Raw genomic sequence first — 19,159 nt, 5'->3', positions numbered from 1 at the left:
GTGTAGGTATATGATTTTTTTTCCTCCCCCTTCCCTAAGTAAGTAACGCCTGCTAGTTAACAGCAAAGTTAACAGCTAGTTAACAGACTTTCGGCAGAAGATGAGTAACTGCAAACCTCGCAGGTCTTGGTAGGTAACGTTATATCTGGACCGTTTTAGAAAGACACTACCAGTAGCAATCAATCGCATGTCGACATAAAAGATAAGTGTGTTAGGTAATTAACCACTAGATAACGATCAACCTTTTTTTATATATAAGCGTGAGGGAGCGTTCTGCTAGTTTGAGATCTGATCATGGTTTGGAGGGGAGCAACTCCAGCAAGATTTTACCGAGGACCAAATGGTCTAAAGACGAGGTAATGTGAACAGCTGTAAAAGTTTTATGTTTTATGGTTGGGATTTCCATCAGTTAATCAGTTCTTCTCTAATAACCATCGTCACCAACCGCTTTTGGTCATGAACCCATTTTTAGGTCTGGAATATTTTTGCGACCCCAGCCTGCTGTTTTAACCAAATCAATGTCCCAGTGGACATATGTGCATCACGCTGCAATAGACAATAAGTGATTTGTAATCGATTTGATTCTGCATATACAGGATACCTTTCACACCTTTTAATAACGATTACATCTTCATATTATTTATCTTATAAGCCAGCGATCTCACAGGACCCAATAAGCATATCAGGCGTGCTTCAGTTGGATCCCGACCCCCAGGTTTGGAAACAGTAGCCTAGCTTTACTTTTGTTTCTCTTTTGTGACTTTAGGATGAAAAGCTGCTGATGCTGGTGGAGGAGCATGGCTCCAACAACTGGTCTTTGATATCTTATCATTTCAAGGTAAGTATTTGAAAGGATGGCCGCATTGTGGTCCACATTATACAGTACTTATATTCTATATTCTCTATAGAGCACGAGCTCTAGGTTACAGGTTAGATATTAAAGTCACAACGGGTGACATTTCAACTAGCTCTTAGCTTAAATGCTTATTGATAGTAATTTCAATAATTTTTATCTATTAAATCACATCCTATTACTGATATATTCTACAACTTAAAAAATGCTGGCCAGCATCTACCTCTCTCTTTGTTTACAAAGATTTTTTTGTATTTTGAAAGTCTCCCGCCTACTTACTGGGTCGGGCTCAATCGGACACATTGAGACAGCAACAGTAGAGTAACACACTTACTCAGTTGTTTCCTGCTTCCTCAAAGTGTCAAAGGTCAGACCTTCAGTGTCAGCGGCGGTGGCAGAACTTCCTCAGTCCAGAACTGGTGAAAGGCCCCTGGACTAAGGAAGAAGACGAGAGGGTAAAGAGAGACAATGGGCCTGTTGACCCTTGTGTTGTCTAGCAGAGAAACCGTAGAAAAACAAGTGAACATTGTGATGTTAGTGACTAGTTGCTATGATCATTCAGTTAATAAAGTGCAGTTATGGATCAACATAAAGTAAGACGTCCAAATTGATAAAAGGTTTGGTTTTCTTTTTCCTCCAAAGTTGCCAGAGGATGTTGGGGTGTTAAGCCACCTGACTAATCTACTGACCTCTATTCTCTGCATGCAGGTTATCCAGCTGGTGCACAAGTATGGTCCTAAACGCTGGTCAGTCATCGCCAAGCACCTTCACAGCCGCATTGGGAAGCAGTGCAGAGAGCGCTGGCATAACCACCTCAACCCGGCCGTCAAGAAGAGCTTGTGGACCCTGGAAGAGGATCGCATGATTTTCCAGGCCCACAAAATCATGGGGAACCGCTGGGCACATATCTCCAAACTACTGCCTGGCAGGTAGGCTCAAATTAGGGGACAGAATAGAAGACTAACTAGGTCTTTAAGAGCAAGTGAACAGGACTCAGAAGAGGAGAAAGTGGACATTAACTACTAAGTGTTTGGTTTCAAGGACAGACAACTCTATTAAGAACCATTGGAACTCCACCCTGAAGAGGAAAGTGGAGAATGAGGGCTACCTCCTGCCCTTCCACCGCTCCTTTTCCCTCACCTTCACAGAAAACTCTTCTGACACCTCCTCCGTTGCCTCCTCTGACACCTCCCACTCCATCATCTCCACCCACAGCTCCTTGAAGTCCAATAGTGGACTCGGTGACAGACAATGTCACTGCTACAGCACTTCCACTAAGGTCAACCCCGACTACTAGCAATGCATTAGTCTTACCTGGAAACGTGCTACAATTACCCCCTATATATATTAGACTTATCTTTTCACATCCTTCAATTCTCCTCACCAGCAGGGGGAGGTATTGTGCAACCACAGCATCAGTGTGGTGAAGGACGAGGCCAGCTGTACTCTGAGCACCCTGGAGGAACCAGTCATTGACAGTGAGCACCACCCTCCTCCACAGTGCATGCTTCTCCTTACCCAACAACCCCCGGTCAGCTCTACACCCCTGCATCCTCGCCCAGGCATGTTGGAGTCCATGCAGATCATTCAGGTACTTTGCGAGTGATGCTGTGTTGGTTTCTGAACTGACCCTGTTCATATCATAAATGTAATCTGACTCCACAGGACCCAATGGCCTGGGTGGACTGGGCCAGCTACAGCCTACAGCTAATGATCCCATCACCCCTGACACTTGAACAGCAGTCATCTCCACCCTCCAGTTCCTTCACAGAGCTCAACAGGGGCACTGTGGACCTGATCTCTCTGGACCTTGACAGAAACACAGAAATGCTCACGGTCTCTTTGCCCTTTCTCCTCCACATACACCTCCCTCACAACTCAACTTGTATCATTATGCAAACATCTCTTTATAGTTCCTCGACACTGGTCCTAAAATCTGTCCACTAGCAGATCCACTAGCAGTCTACTAGCCTTGGAACCATACAAATCTTGCAAGCTCATGTTTGCTCTGCAGATAAGGTCTGACTACGGTCTGTACGAGATAGAGCGACCAATCACATCCATATAATATGGCTGGATAAATACGATGATAGGAGCGCCGTAGTTGCATTTTCAACAACAAAAAAGATGGCTGCTGCTGATGTAGAATGGTCTGTATTCCACTATCGAAACAGTATTACATTTCCTGGACAGTATACTCCCTAAAAGAAGAACAAACTACTCCACTTATTGCTTTGGTTGAGAAGAATTATGTTGGGGTTATTTTAATTGTCACCCAGTTTTTTAAATTACTTTTTATCATACCTCATCAGCCTCATACCTGGTTTGTGGTGAAACAGGGCCTTTGAACTGTGATTCATGTGGTTTCCAGGATGGAAACCACAGGATGGAATGCATCCAGGATGGAACGCATCTCAAAGCAGAGCAGGAGCCTAAAAGCTCCTCCTCCAATGGCAGCACCCCTGTCAGGTCCCTGGGCTTCTCTCCTTCAGAGGTCAGCATGGACTCTTATTTCACTTTAAACCAAGTGGCCATTTAGGTTTTTAACCAAGATAAAGTTAGATGAGCTAACAGGATATTAGTTCTATGTTGAAGAGTAGATGAAGATAGACGAGCTTATAGGATACTAGTTCTGTGTTCAACAGCAGATTGAGTTAAAAGAGCAAACAGGATAGTAGTTTTGTGTTCAACAGCAGATTGAGTTAAAAGAGCAAACAGGACACTAGTTCTGTGTTAAACAGTAGATTAAGTTAGACGAGCTAGGAGGATACTAATTGTATGATCAAGAGCAGATGAAGATAGACGAGCTTAGAGGATACTAGTTACATGTCCAACAGCAGATTCAGTTAGACGAGCTAAGAGGATACTCGTTCTATGGTATGCTACTGTGGCATTTGAGATTCTTTGTCTCCTGCCAGTTCCTAAACAAGGGCCCAGATGAGGATTCAACACTGACCTCCACGCCAGTTAGTGCTAAGAAGCATCCCAGTGTTACCAGCAGCCCTCAGCACAACGGAGAGCTAGCCATTCACTGCAGCACCAAACACAACCCCAAGTACTATTTCACTACTGGTTCCCTGGAGCCCAGGTGTGTTTGATTTACTTTGCTAGCGGCATTGGGTCCCATGTTAGCTTTATATACTATTGAGAATATGAGGCTTATTCATTGATAACATTATAATGAATTCCATGCTATCGTTATTGTTTTTTAATCTCCATCTGTACTGGGCTGAGATCTGCAATGGTTCTGATCTCATCTTATGAAAGGGTTTCTGTTTTAGTGTAATACCTACCTGGTGGGATCTGGTGTTTAGTGTCTGAATAACTGAGGTTATGCAAGGTTATGTGGGTGTGATCAGTATTGATGAAGATCATTTGCGTAAGTGAACCAGTCTGTTGTGTTTTGGAATGCTTTAGGACTCCTAAGGACATCAAGGCCCTGCTGCTGCCTACTCCTCAAACACCAACGCCCTTCAAGTCCATCCACAGCAGCCAGGAGGGTCTACTGGCACTGGAGTGCCCTCAGGTATTGCTGGAAAAAGTATTTATACCCTATACCAAAAGGGCCCTTATTTTCCAACCAGCTGTGATGTTGATTAACCATTTCAATTGCTATTTACCATTCACTTTTAGTGCAGCACTTTAATGTCAACAAGTCATTGGATGTATCCTAAACTCATTGCAGTTTATAAAGAGAATGATTGTGTGTGTGTTTTCATACTGTAGTATGTGGAGGACATCAACATACCGTTGCTAGTTGAGACTGGTGTCTTCATGCATAACGGAGGCTCCCTGTCTCATCTTTACTCTGAGGTCAGAAGATATCCTACCTCGGGAAGTAACTAACCAAATTTACACACAAAATATGTATAACCAGTAGAAATACGTGATGATGCTTTCATTTGTTTGAATAGGATGACAGCTATAAGAACACTCTCAACATCCTCGACCGACTTTCTTGCCACTGCCTTTTAAAAGCTCTGCCATCTCCCACAGTTTCAGATCCCTGCTTGCTGGAGGTCCGAAAGGAAGAGTTTGGTTCTGGAGGCCTGGAGTGAAGACAGCCCAACTGGTGTATTCTGCGCACAAGAACATTTCCAAAGCACTCAGGTAGCTGCAGTTCTCATTCTGATAGCTGAGTGATAGCCTACATTGTGTCATCTTGCTGGGATTTCCTTTATGCTCTGCAAAGGTTTCGTCTAACTACCTCTAGCTGGGCCAAGACGTAGCCTCCTTTCACTAGCTGTGTGAGTCTGATACAAACCTTGTGTCCATCTGTCTTCTAGATCCAGGGAGAAAGCCTGCTCAGTGGTTCCCACCTGAATAGCTTTATGCTGGGATGTCAGGAGCTAGGCTGCTCCCCAGAAGATGAAAGCCCTGGAGACCACCTACCCATCCAATCAAGATCAGCGCAATCATAGCAGGTTGGATCTGCCCAATTTCCCCAGCACCTACACTACCCAGAGGCACCTCCACTCAGCCTGATGGAGGTAGGGATATATGAAGGGCTTCATTGTTCTCGGAGCTGGCCATCCTTACACAAGGTTCCTAGTTTTTGAAATATACGATAACCAGGGCATAAAGCTAAGTTATTGACATCGTGGTGTCTCAAGTTTAGAGACTGACCCATCTGATAGCTGATTGGTGAAGAGGAAATGGTGGTGATCGGAGAGAAGGAGATCTTGTTGAGCTTTACTGAGCATACCACACATAAAGTAGTATGCTCGACAGCAGTGACTATCTTACTGTAGTTTAGACCATTGTATTTCTTTGTTTTGTCTGAGGTATAGTCAGCATTTGGCTAACTAAGCGAGTATTAGTGTGACAATAGGCTTTAGTGGCAGGTGAGGAGTAGCTCCTAATGTACAATGTGGGGCTGAGTCTGAACAGTCCAAGTAGCTCAGATTGCAAGGACATTTTGAAGCATATTTTAACTGTTAATAACTAAAATATTTATTGGATTCTGGATAATATGATGCAGGTAGAGTAATTAATTCATCTTCAGTAATGTAGATTGAGTGGGGTTAGCAACATGGCCACAATGTCAGTCTCCGACTGGAGACATGTTTAGTTCTGTCTCCAGTCGGTGTTAGACAAATGTTTTTTTTAATTTTATATAAATATAAACAATACAAAACTTTTAATATTTATTTAGTTCTCGTTTAAAACGGATAGCTTGATTCTATTTTATTTTTAGAAAATCATTTTTATTCCAAATCATTTATAGGATTTTAACCATTGACAATGATAAACAAACAACATTCTTTACCTCAATGAAGCCTTTGCTTGTGAATACGGTTTTTAAATGGATTTTAGATCTTATTTTTGATAGAATGTTGAACAGGTCACTGTAAAGTTTGGGTTTATTGTTTGCCTAAAAAACATTTTTAATATAAGATAACGTCAAGTATATACTGCTACATGTCACGGTCAAATACTTTGTCATATGGAATAAATAAATTGTCAATGATTCATCATAATTTACATAAATTATACAATACTGTCTGGTGTAGTATGGGTTATGTTGGAATGCTAAATAAATATTATTAAATTATAGATTATATGTATGGGTGTTAATCTGACTCTGGTGGTGCCACAAGGTGACACATTACTCAGTGCTCTATGCTAAGAGTCAGTGGTTCACTTCAGTCAAATAGAAGCTATGTTGCAGGCAGATGAGAGGCAGGATTTGTCTGTATTTTTTTTGTATTTATTTATAGTTTTTGCAATCAACATACATCACATTGAAGTATCACAGAGGTAAAAAACTGAATCAAAATACGACACCAAGTGTGACAGAATATTGACAACACAAACAATTTATTCTTTGAAAGAGATATAGGTACAAATGTCACCTACACTATTTAAATATTTGATCATGCTACGGTATTTATTTGAACTGAACTAGAAGGTTATCTTGCCTCTAGAGTAGCTTACTGAAGACATATTGCTTACAAACTATTTCACACTATTGACCAGCTTTGAGAATAGTTTGGAACATTACATTGTAACCAACCGTATTAGTCCAGTACATTCCTGGTATGGTATATAACACATGCTTTGCCCCTGCTGGTCACATTTAAATGCAGTGGTTGGTTACAACAAATCTACAAATCTTAATTTCTCTTCTGAAGGTAATAAACCAAAGTTGCATCCAATTTGCATCCATTATCTGCAAATCTCCAGTCTATGCAACATACTAATGTTTAGGAATTCGGCCCGCCTTTCAAGGCGCTTTTGTGTTTTGCAAGGGGTAAAAAAGTTGAACATCAAACTAGAATCCCCACGTAACATCACGTTAACTTCCGAATTTAAGTGAGTCGACTACCCAAACAGCTGTAGATAATGTTATAAGGGGAATTCAATCGTGGGGTAGCCCAGCGCTGTTATCCGTGGTTAAAACAATCATGTAAAAAATGACCTTATGAGCATGTTAAACGCTTTTATAACTTTACCTTACACATTACAGTGTTTCCCACATAATTATATTCTACTTGTGGTAACTGACTGGGGGATTAAACATTATTTTTGATGGAAACATATTCCATATTCAACAGATATTCATGCTCCGAATTGATATAATGTGAACTCAAGACTGGATCACCGGTATGAGTCTGTGTGTATAGCAGTTTATAAAATGGGTGGCTTATATATAAAAGCAATAGCATAGTTCACTGAAGCCTAAAAATATGTTGATTGCTGGAGAGGGTGGAAATGTTGTAAAGCAATAGGCACACGGTGAGTGAACTCGTAGTAGGCTAAATTGCCGGCGAACCAAGCTACCGTCTCTAGCCTTCTCTCTGAAGGACGCTACAGTGTGTTGCATAGCAACCGCCGTACACTTTGCAGGCAGCCAGGAGGGACTACTTTTTTGTATTTGTTCTGCCCAGGAGAACGTTTCAAAATGTTTCCAATGGATTAAATTCGCTGTTGGTGTTTAGAGGTGTATCCCACTAACTAGCTCTACAACAATTAAAAGCAGATAAAGAACTGCATGGCCAATAGAGCTCTAGTGTGGGTGTATTGCACATAGACTGTATATAACACAGGTTCAACAGACTTTACATAGACTGTATATAACACAGGTTAAACAGACTTCACATAGACTGTATATAACACAGGTTCAACAGACTTAACATAGACTGTATATAATACAGATAAAACTAAGGATGCACCGATTCCACTTACATTTGGGTACTCAATACCAAGTATCGGTCTGAGTACTCAATACTACCACTACAGTTGCACGCATGGCCTGTTATCACCATGGTTACGCCCCACGGAAACGTTGTGATAATTTTTTTAGTATTGTTGTTGTGTATGAGCGTTATAATGAGTGATGTTGTTTATGAATTGTGCCACACACTGTAGCGATTACAGTATAGTTGTACGGGTATCCTAATCATAAATCGCTGCTCAGATGGAGCTTCACTATCAACACACTGTCGCGGTACATAGTAAGTTTCTGAAAAAGCAAAACTTTCTCTCAGACACTGCAGTCAACCGCTGCCCAGACAGAGCTCCACACATCCACACAAACCGAGCCTGCCAGTGCACCTTTTTTCACTAAATTGGGGACTTACTTCAGTAACTGTGATAAAATGGCATAAATTACTATGTTGACGATCATATAGGAAAATTGGGTTCACTGGCTCTTCAACGTTACATCACATTGCGTAAAGTGGTATCGGGTGGTTGTATTGTGAATTGGGTACCGGTGCATCCCTAGATAAAACTGAGTTTCCATATGTGTACATTGATGGATACTTGTGCAGACAAAAAAAGCGTCTACAAATTGAATGCACTAGTACTCGTTGAGATTTAGACCATGTATTCAATTTTACACATGATGTTTTTTGGCCTGACAGAGGTTCTCGTTTAGGAATCACTGTTAAAAACACAATTACAGGGGAAACACTGATATTTGATTTAAGGAAAGAGATCGTAATGCAGCGTGCCTATATTTTTTCGTTCGCTTCAAATAGGACTTGAGTCTATTTTGGACACAAAAATTCAAAATCCTTCTCAATCCTTCTGTCATGAAAAGTGAAATGTGCTTGAGTCTTCAGAGTCTAAATGCTTGAGGCTAAATGTTTCTCTGAAGGCATCCTATTCAGGCAGGTAGGCTGAGTTGATGGAGCCTGGCTCTGCGGAGACTGGTGGGAGGTGAGGGCAGCTCTTCCTCCTGGATTTGGCCAGGACACGGTGGATGAGGCTGGGGGATCCCTGAAGAACACCACCTCCCTTCATGGAAGAGCTGTCAAGTGCCAGGGCACGCCGAATACTGTTCTTCCTGGACAGCTTGGGCGTTCCAAGCCCATTGCCCTCACTAAAACCAAGAGAGAAAGCGATTATGCTCTGAATACCATTGGATTTCCTCATATAAATAGTGTAAACTGATCACTTCTTCCACAGTGACTGTAATGGTATTTTATCGCTCTTGTGGATTCAACGTTGATGCTGAAAGGGCAGGTGTAGTTACCCAGGAAGGTTACAGGGGGGGGCCGGGGTTGCCATAACAACGGGTACAGAGGCTCTCCTCAAGAGGTTGGGCGTGGCTTCCCTTGATTCCCCATCCTGCTGAAACAAGTTCAATCATTATACCTTGAGTGAGTCATTTGTGTTTTTAAACCAAACCTCAACCAGTTCTATGTAAAGTTAGCCCCATTTGTAACCCAACACTCCGATATGCCACTCCTTTTCCTGTAGATGGCATGTGTCCCCATGAACATGTAAACGGGACATGCGTCTTTTTATACTATAATATTAAACAGTGGGCTGGACATTCAGGAACACCAGTCTGACCCAAGAAACCAGATACTTTTAGTGTCTACTTCGAAACACTTTTAAGAGAACTGAGAACTTTCACAATTACACATCCTGAATTTGACCTATTATCTACAGAGCGATCATTTCACCAAATAATCAAAAATCCCTTGAATCTGTAATGAGTCACCCTTGTTTTGATGTCCAGGAACAAGGCAGCTCATCATCTGATCTGTGCTAGGAGAGCAGTGAAGAAACCACTGCTCCAAGCTAGCAACACTCCACTAGTGTCGGACTGCACAGGTTGACTCAGAAACAGAACAACACGTACCGGCCCACATGTGGTGACACAGGCTGATGGGAAGTAGCCCTCGTTTCCGTTGGGTAGACGTCCAAACCACCACGATTTGTCCTCTTTGACCAGAACCTGGATGACATCACCTTGTCTCAGGTCCAGTTCTTCCGGACCTTGGGCCCTATTGTGAATGGTCACCACCACCTGAATAGCAAATTAAAGGGCCCATATTTAACCATGATGTTGATTGGCCATTAGAAGAATTATACCCTATACTCACCATTTGTCTAATAATAGCAAGGCAAGGCCATTTAGGTTACATTGTGTGAGAGCATAACATTAATCAGTTGTTATGGCATGACTGCATAAACGAGAGAAGCCAATCAGTTATCAGGACAACACTAGTGAGAAGTACACTGAAGGATTAAAGATGGATTACCCTTATTTAGCTCTGTTACTCACTCTGTGTCTTGACTCGTTTGCTGGTTAAATCAGTGTTAAACTTAGCGACCTGGTTTAACAATTTTGCTAGTATATACACCCTGCTAAACAACCTGCCGTAACCCTAACCAGCCATTCCCTTGTCCTATAGCCTGTCCTCCCCACTATCTTGTCCTACCCGCTGTCCAGTCCACTCTTGTGATTTAGGACCTGGACTTGACCATTAGCTGCTTTAACTTTAATTTCCATCCATCTGTGTGACTTTTAAAGTAAATGCTTTGTGATGTAGCGCCTGTTTCTGAATAACCACCACAACCAACAATGCGGTCTAACTCAGCACACAGATACCTAATGAACTCACCTTATCTTCATCTGCAGGTCGGAGTCTCACCCTTGATCTGCCAACTGGGGGGAAAGACATGCTAAGCCACGCCACACAAATAGAATAGAACCACTACTAGAACATTTGACGCCACATATATAAATGTACACAAATTTCTATGATCAAATGCTCATACTCATTAGCATTTGAACATAGACATTTGTTCAGATGTTTAGATTGAACCTTACAAACACTGTCAATATTAAACTGGACTTGGAAGGCTCTAGTCATCATGAACCACAAACTACAGGATGGATACATGGATATATGCGTGGGTGTGTGTTTGTGTGTGTGGTCTAACTCACCTTTGGGAGAGAACACTGTAGTAAAGACCTCAAACTGCTCATCACTCTGCATGTATATTTGCTGCATGCTGCAGTGCTGTATTGGACTCTTGAGACTGCGGTCCAAACACTGCCGCGCTGCCTCCTTTAAATAGTCAGCCGTCGCTAATCCTGGATGGGCTCCATGCGCGTGCATTTATTTATTTTTCAAACTCACTCCGAAAAGCATGCAGCACAAACCATACAGCAGAGATACACTAATCTAGAAACACTTTTTTTTTTGCTTAATTCCTGGTAGTGGGGCCTGTGGGACTATGGAGAATCATAACCCACGTCATGGGCAACTAACAAAAATACCATACACATAGTTCTGATTAATTAAGAGTCCCATCTATAATGACTATGATGGACTGGATTACAAGCATTGGTATGAAACACATGTGGTTTGCTGAATCACTCTACCACTACTCTTGGCTCCCTGTCCCTTCCAGGAGTCCCACTGCTCAGAGGGGCATCGCTCTGCTCCCATAGGTTAAACCACTTAAAGGTATCACGATGAGAGACATTCTTAGCCCCGCCACCTAATCTGGACACTGGTTTAGACTACTTAGCTACACTTCTTTAAGGCATGCAAGACAAGATGTGCCAAGCAAATTTGTTCACTCCTTCATGATTAAACCAGCCAAAACAACCCCCCCCCCCATGGGCTATGCCCCCATCTGAGCAGCAGCGTGCCTGGGGTGGCACAACATATGATTGGCAATCCTGAGATATCCCTACAAAATCAGGCTCATAAATAAATCAAGTTAATTTCGTCATGGGTACATCCTCTGTACTGGTCTGCTCTTTGTTGTGCTCTGGTTCTGTGCCACTCCTGGGCCACCCCTACTTATTGAGTATGGACATGCCACTAGGTCAATGCCAGGGTCATGGCATCTGTCTTGGCTGAACCCTCTGGATGGAGCATTGAAGCCACTAAACACAGTCTTATCCTCATATTCTGTGGAGATTAATGAGTTAATGGTCTAGTCGGGTCAAGGATTCCATTCCTAAATATTAAGGAGTAGTAAAGTAGTAAATAGTCAGTCTACATCAAGCTGGTCTGTAACAGGCGGGGATGGCTCAATTTATGGCTGCCGTGGTCAGTGAGAGTGGCAAGTGAGGGGAGAACGGGGACTATTCAAGCTTTATTTAGCATTGTATAAAAGTCAGATAAACCACACCCATTGTTCACAAAACGATTTTGATTGGTCCAGTATTGAGCTTATTAGTTTTACCCAGCCAATCCCAGGCCAGGCCAAGATAGGATCCTACTGAGAAAGGATAGCAAATACTACTATATAACAAGATATTCCTGAATCAAGATGACATGTTAAAAGGACCTTAACAATTATTTCAATAAACATTAAAACATTTAAGACAAGGAGGTAGGCGTTTTCTTCACTGTAGAAGATTGAGTAAAGCAGTGTTTTCATTTAATTTAAAAAATATTAAAAATTGTATTATTCAAAATGTAAATAATTAAAACAAAAAGCCTAGAAAGACTGGACGGTGAGATGGTGGAGTGCGTGTGTTCATCCGTCTTGTCAGAGTTAGCGGACCCAGGACCCAGATTCAGTAGAGCTTAAGAGAGGCCTCAAACAGATGAGTCAGGTCTTCTTCAGTGTGTTCTCTGGGAGACAACTTGGTGACCCGCTCCTGTGGGAACAGGACAGCAAGCGATGTCACATCTTCAGCCCTTTACAAATGTGTTCACAATGCCATTTAAGTGGAATATGCATAACCAAGTTATATCGTTCACCTGATACACTTGACGGTGGATGGTTTGAAAACATGGAGCTCTCTTTATTTTAATAAGCGACAAACCCATTTTAAGTACGTATGCAGCCGTATGAACCATCTTGGGGGCTCCAGGTGTTACTTGGTACCTGAGGTATGGTTCCCTTGACCAGGTCGGGCACGTCGTCCTTGGTGTAACCAACGGCACTCAGCCCGTCCTCCACCTGCAGGTCGTACAGAAACTGGCGCAGTGTGTCAGCCAACAGCGGCCCAGCGTCCTCCCTCTTCACCCTACTGATGTCCGCACCTAGTGTACACACACACACACACACTTACTATACACACCCCTTACTATTTGTAATTTAGCACACTTCAAAAGTGATTTACAGTGGATTATTCAGATACGTGTCTATAAGGAGCAGGTAGGGGTTAGGACATCCAAACCCAATACCTTTCGGCTACGATTCGAATGCCCCAACCACAAGCCTATCCTGCACCCCAATGACCAGAGCAGCTGTGATATGGTGGAGATCATAGGGACAGAAGGAAATTCAGGATGGAAGTGAAATCCTACTTTATATAATATTTCTTTAAGTTGGAGTTGTTGCTATTTACCTAGGATCTCAGCAGCCTCTAGGTGGCGCTCTGGACACATGGGGGCAGTGAAGTTGAACACCGCTGGAGATGTGAGGACCACAGAAAGTCCATGAGGCTATAGGAACATGAACACACACAGCTTTTCACTCAACTCTTTAAGGATACATTAAAAGGTTGTAATAAAGCAGATGATAAAGGGATTGAATAAAGTATATATTTAAGGAGATACTTAGAAGTCTTAATAAAGGACAGTTACTGTTGGTAATACAATTTTTTTTTCTTACCACTACTGGGTGGTCCACATTGTAGCCTTTAGCCCTGTAGGTCTTGACATTGCCAGCAATTGGATATGACATCCCATGGCTAAACAGAGTTAACAGAGAGCCATTCAGTGACTTCATACAGGATCCACTTCAAATAAGATAAACACGGTATAAGCACTATAATATATTAGTATAAGAGAATAAATGGAGTACTTTTAGATGGTAAAATATTGTAAAGCTATTAAGTACTAAGAAGTTGAAGGGGGAGGGGCTTTTACTTACTCTTGGTTCCAAAGGGGTTTGCAGTGAATAAGTTGTAATTGAGCAGGTAGGGGTTATGACATACTTATAGGTACATTTGGGATGAAAACATGCCTTTTTCGAACTCACGTCTGTGAGTTGAACACCCTATTCTTCATACTATCCCTGGTGGTTTGAGGCAGAAGTGTAGCCATACCCCTCCTGAACCCTGACTACCTGGCCAGTTACAGCTCAGGAGTACAGCTGAGCAGCCCTGCACTTAACTCAATGTAGCGCGAAGGCTGGAAGGATCTTCAGCAGCACTAGACTTACCACAAATGAACTCCTGCATTTCCAAATCCGATCCCTGCAAACACACTGGCCAGATGCATGCTGGAACGTGCCTCGAGGTCCTCTGGATCTCGAACAGCCCTTGAATATGTGAGCAGAGCAGAACTCTGAATAGAACAGCACCTGAAGGGAGATGGCTCTGAAAGAATTGTGACCTGGACCTTTCAACTTAGTCCGAGTACTACTCCATCTACAATCTCAAAATGCTATTTCAGTATATATAACCAGTATATAGTTGCTGGTTTTTATTGGACAGTTCTTATCTTGAATCTGTAGAGGTTGTCAATCCATAATCTGTGAGCATTTTCAGAAAAGAAAAAAAAATGCATCTCACATTTTTTGTCATGTTGAACAATCCTTCTAAAAGAGTGCAACTTTACTCCATAAGTATATGACACGTAATGTATTCTGATTGTTAGGTTTTTCTGATTGGTCCTACCGTTTCATGTATTTGGCAACCACGTTGAGGGCGTGTCTTGACCAGACATCGCTGATAGGGTTGCTGCCCTGGTAGGCAGGGCGGTTGATTGGGTTTGGGGGACAGGGCTTTCGCATGTTGTAGGGCAGGGCGGTGTAGGACTCCAGGGAGTGGCTAGTGGGGGGGGGGGGGGGGGGGGGTTAAGACAAATCAACGTTTACGATAACAGACCACCCCCCATTACCTTTACCCTCCTAGGGTGATGGTTAAATTGATGGTTGGTTATTGTCCACCCCCATAGCATTTCACTGCTAGATATTTATTCACATACTTAGTTTGGGTTTTTTCATTTTTCTATTATCAGTGAATAAAGGCCCTACAAGAAAGTCTCATTGGCTTTATCAAGGGGCACACCATTTAGTACATATATAAACTAAAATGTATGTGGAAGTGTGAATCTCTGTTTCCATGTATTTGAAGAAAGGGCATATCCATGTGGTTTTGCGTTAGCATTCACACTTGATTCCAGACCATCTGAATAGGAAAGAAGGTTGACGAACTCTGGGACGCTGACCTCTGCTCTCCTTAAGGTTTGTTAGTGACAGGTGTTGTTTGCTGACCCCAGACAGACCTTAAAACCTTCAAGGCCAGTGCTCCCATATAAGGATAAAGATCTACAATAATACTCTAAAAGACAGGCCCTCCAGAGTCAAGAGTCCATCTGACCAACGGACAAAACCACAACGTGGCCCCTTATCGAAAGTGTACAACAAGTCATCATGGCTTCAGCACACCTTCATCAGAACTAAAGACTTCTGGGACCTCGAAGGAAGGAGGAAGCAACCAGAGTTGCTTGTTGCTTGAGTGTTCTCACCAGAGCACGTCAAAGCCACTGTTGGCGGCGACCCTCTCAGGCATGTGCAGTGTATGGAGCGGGTCCACCATCCCCAGGGTTGGTTTGAGGGCCCTGCTGGCTATTCCTGGACAACAGAACACAAACAACATATTCACATTCAGCCATAGCCACGCGTCTAGGAACAGAGCTTAACCGTTTTACTAAAACTCACCAGTTTTGGCCTTCAGTTCTTCAAAATCAAAAATGGCCACTCCCGTGGTTTCACTGCCAGTTCCGGCTGTTGTGGGAACTAAAGAGAGGAAGAAATTGTGTTTCTGCTTTATTATATTATTACTCTCATTTTAGTGAATATAGGTCAGCTGAATTCTTGATCAAGCTAATTTGTTGACTCAAGTTATGTTATAAGCCCCTCCCTTTCAATAATACAAGTTCTCTCAATCAATAAGTGTGTTCTGGGACTTTTCCGATGGCTGAGAAGTGATTATGAGATGATTAGAGGCCACTATTTGCTACATCACATGACGTTAGCACTTTGTTGAATTCTGGTATAAATGAATTGTGGTATAAATGTGGTTGCAGTTACTAGTGTATTATTACTTTACTATTATGAAACAAACTTTGATCGTTTTTGGTTTTTACTGAACAAAATTGTAGTTTATATATTCAGTTGTACTATCAAAAACATGATACGGCTGTGTGTTTATACCAGTGACCAAGGCCAATCAGAACTCAAACTCCTAAGTCAATGTCCCTCAACGGGTTCATCATTGTGGTCACTCTACACTGAGCTTGGCACCCTTCTGCCGCCTAATCCAGTGGCTCAACTAATCGTGCTATTGGCCTTAATCTGAGGTCTGTGGGGACGCCGCTAAAGCACGCTGCCGTTTCTTGGTACCTGCAATCAGAGGCTTGAGGACGCCTGTAACAGGCTTCCCTTTCCCGATGGGAGCGTTGACAAAGTCCAGAAACTCTGCCTCAGGGTGGCTGGCGTACAGATTGGCTGCTTTGCAGGTGTCTATCACCGAGCCCCCGCCCACCGCAACATAGACGTCGAAGGAGTCATTCTTGGCAAAGGCGATGGCTTGCTTAAAGCTGAGAGAGAGATCCATTTATAAATCACAGTCATCTTTTAGCATTCTCAATAGTAAAGGCTTGAAGAGTTAAGACAAACATTAACCAGTGACCTAGTTTTCATAAGTGGGTAATGATAATGATCATGAAGGTAGTGTACAAATTGGTGTGGTCTCTTAACTGGAACAAAATGTGCTTGTGTAATTAAAGCTGTCATTTAACAGCCTGGTTAATACAGGTAGTAGCTGTTTTTATTAGGGTCAGTTCTGTTTAAATGCCTGACCGATGTAAACAAATGGGTTACGTTGCATGGGTTTTGCACTTCCCTCTGGAGCATAAGATACCTATTAACTATCGATGGTTAAACCTGGCTCATAATTCATTGAGAGATTTTACACAGAGCGAAACGATGTGTTTACGATGTGTTGTCTCCCCCTGCTGGTTAACGCCGCTACCTGGTGTCTGTGGGCTCCACTCGGACCTGGTCATACACCTTGTAGTTCACTCCGTTCTGCGCCATCGACTCCAGGACGGCTTTCACCGGCGGCAGAACGGACAGGTTCTTATCCGTCATCAGACACACGTTACGGGCCCCCATGTTCTGAAGGTCCTACACAACGACCAGGGGGAATGTTACAGCACACAAGTGTGTGAGATTGTCTTTTCCTCTGTGTGTGTGTGTGTGTGTGTGTGTGTGTGTGTGTGTGTGTGTGTGTGTGTGTGTGTGTGTGTGTGTGTGTGTGTGTGTGCGTGCGTCATTTAAAACAGTATGTAAATTACAATGCGTGTGTGAGGGATTATTATTTTAGTAAGAAAATTGTTAAATTAATGACGATGTCCTTTTACCATTCCAATCTCCCGGGTGACACCTTCTCCATATCTGATGTTGGAGCTGGCCATCTGACAATAAGAAAACATTAACATTGATAAAATATGTAAGAATGTGCTCGGGTGTTTATTTACCAACCATTATAATTCCAGTAGGACACGCAAGAGTGCACGCGTGTGATCTCCTTTACCTCAAATGCATAGTCGGTTTTTCTGACCGTGCAAGCCGCAGCTCCAGCACCTAACCCCAGAACACACAGATTAATATTCCACTATGAACAACGGACGACTACGAAATTGGAGGTATAGTCGGAAGGAAAGAAGGCTCAATTTCTCGTACCTTGGTGATACGTGTTAGAATGTGCAGGACACCTGCACCTGCAAAAAACATAAAGAAAACTTTTTAAAATGTTCAGTTAAAGGTCAAATTTGGAGCTACACTTTCGTAAACACGCACGTTTCAGCCTACAAGTAGTACTACGGAACTGCGCGGTACGCGAACCGCTGCATTCTTTACTTAGAAGTACAAAAAATCTTTCACTTACGCAGCTTTCTCGAGCTGTCGAAGGAGGTGGGCTATTCTGTCACGTCCTGCCATTGCTGTCGAGTGTCGAAGGAATGGGATATGTTTTCATGCGGTTTCGGTGATCTTTAACGTCGGTGAGGCGCTGTGGTTCTACGTCGTTTAGTTCCCTCCTCCCACCAACAACAGCACCGAGCACATAACATGTGGGGTAGAGTTCACTGTAAAGCCGGCCAGGAGAAGACCCTCCTCTCAGCACGCAGGCGCACACACTCACAGACACTGGGTTGTTGTTGTTTTACATTTATTTGTTTAAAATAAAGATTAACGGATTATATGTATACTGTTTGTTAGCATGCGAATATATATTATTGCAAAAACGATGCAGAAACAATAATAAATAAAAACCTGATTAATGCGTCCTCCTAGTTCTGGGAGTTTTTGTGTTTGAATTGTACACTGCCAACTGCTATTACATTTTGTGTGGGGGAAGTTTTTTTTTTAGGAGGATGGCCTTACCACTAAAGTTCGTTTTTTTCTCTCTCTCTCTCTCTCTCTCTCTCTCTCTCTCTCTCTCTCTCTCTCTCTCTCTCTCTCTCTCTCTCTCTCTCTCTCTCTCTCCTGAATCAGATCTAACTTGATCTCTGCCCTTTGCATTGGATTCCGAATGCAGCTACCGGCATCGGGTCTCTTAAAGGTTGCGCTGTCGTCTTGATGATGCAGAGGTGATCTGGTCGCCATGGTCATCTGGAGACCGGGCTAATCCTCACCTTCCTGTGACCCCTGAACACACACACACACACACACCAGCCGTCGCTTTGGTGAGCAAACCCTCTGGTGATCTGGATGAAAATGCAGTGTCTAGGGTGTTCCAGTCTGAGCCAAAAGGTTTGAACCCCAGCGATCCCGTCTATTTGACATCCTTGAGCAAGATGCCTAAACCTTATGCTCCTTGGCCTGTATACAAAATGTAATCCCTGGCAAAATCGTGGTTTCACCTCTATGGTATCATTGCCGTGATACACTTCAATAGTGTCAATAGTGAAGTAACCTCCATGGGAGACCTTCATGATGTCACCTCCTTGATGTCACATTCACGATGGCGCCTCCATGATGTCCCAATATGGTGTCACATTCATGACGTCAGATCCATGATGTCCCCAATATGGTGTCACCTTCATCTCCATGATGTCCCCTCCATGATGTCATCTC

General features: G+C 42.8%; 3 protein-coding genes across 3 annotated transcripts; 1 reads left to right on the top strand and 2 right to left on the bottom strand.

Moving 5' to 3' along the window:
- Nucleotides 1-100: 100 nt before the first annotated feature.
- Nucleotides 101-5,274, top strand: LOC311361414 (myb-related protein A-like; the record flags this gene model as incomplete). Its single annotated transcript, XM_084481581.1, has 14 exons — nt 101-129; nt 260-356; nt 767-838; nt 1,213-1,308; nt 1,562-1,782; nt 1,895-2,132; nt 2,241-2,444; nt 2,519-2,689; nt 3,255-3,347; nt 3,772-3,941; nt 4,271-4,379; nt 4,580-4,666; nt 4,856-4,963; nt 5,140-5,274. 14 exons carry the CDS (start codon nt 101-103, stop codon nt 5,272-5,274), a joined length of 1,830 nt encoding a protein of 609 aa, XP_084337707.1.
- Nucleotides 5,275-8,962: 3,688 nt separating this feature from the next.
- On the bottom strand, nt 8,963-11,217 carry LOC311360815 (uncharacterized protein; the record flags this gene model as incomplete). The annotated part of the gene is made up of 5 exons (XM_084480910.1): nt 8,963-9,182; nt 9,336-9,430; nt 9,951-10,118; nt 10,708-10,760; nt 11,043-11,217. 5 exons carry the CDS (start codon nt 11,215-11,217, stop codon nt 8,963-8,965), a joined length of 711 nt encoding a protein of 236 aa, XP_084337036.1.
- Nucleotides 11,218-12,224: 1,007 nt separating this feature from the next.
- adhfe1 (alcohol dehydrogenase iron containing 1) lies at nt 12,225-18,105 on the bottom strand. Its single transcript, XM_084480928.1, has 14 exons — nt 17,970-18,105; nt 17,765-17,802; nt 17,616-17,665; nt 17,443-17,496; nt 17,052-17,206; nt 16,421-16,617; nt 15,737-15,814; nt 15,544-15,649; nt 14,691-14,843; nt 14,234-14,332; nt 13,682-13,760; nt 13,416-13,512; nt 12,950-13,107; nt 12,225-12,719 (listed from the first exon to the last, which is right to left on the bottom strand). Exons 1-14 carry the CDS (start codon nt 18,020-18,022, stop codon nt 12,636-12,638), a joined length of 1,401 nt encoding a protein of 466 aa, XP_084337054.1. The 5' UTR covers nt 18,023-18,105; the 3' UTR covers nt 12,225-12,635.
- Nucleotides 18,106-19,159: the final 1,054 nt, after the last annotated feature.

This window comes from Micromesistius poutassou, assembly GCF_964030765.1.
Source record: "Micromesistius poutassou genome assembly, chromosome: 16".
Lineage (NCBI taxonomy): Eukaryota > Metazoa > Chordata > Actinopteri > Gadiformes > Gadidae > Micromesistius > Micromesistius poutassou.
Note: the sequence above shows the minus strand (reverse complement) of the source record. Positions and strands in the feature narration are given on the sequence as shown.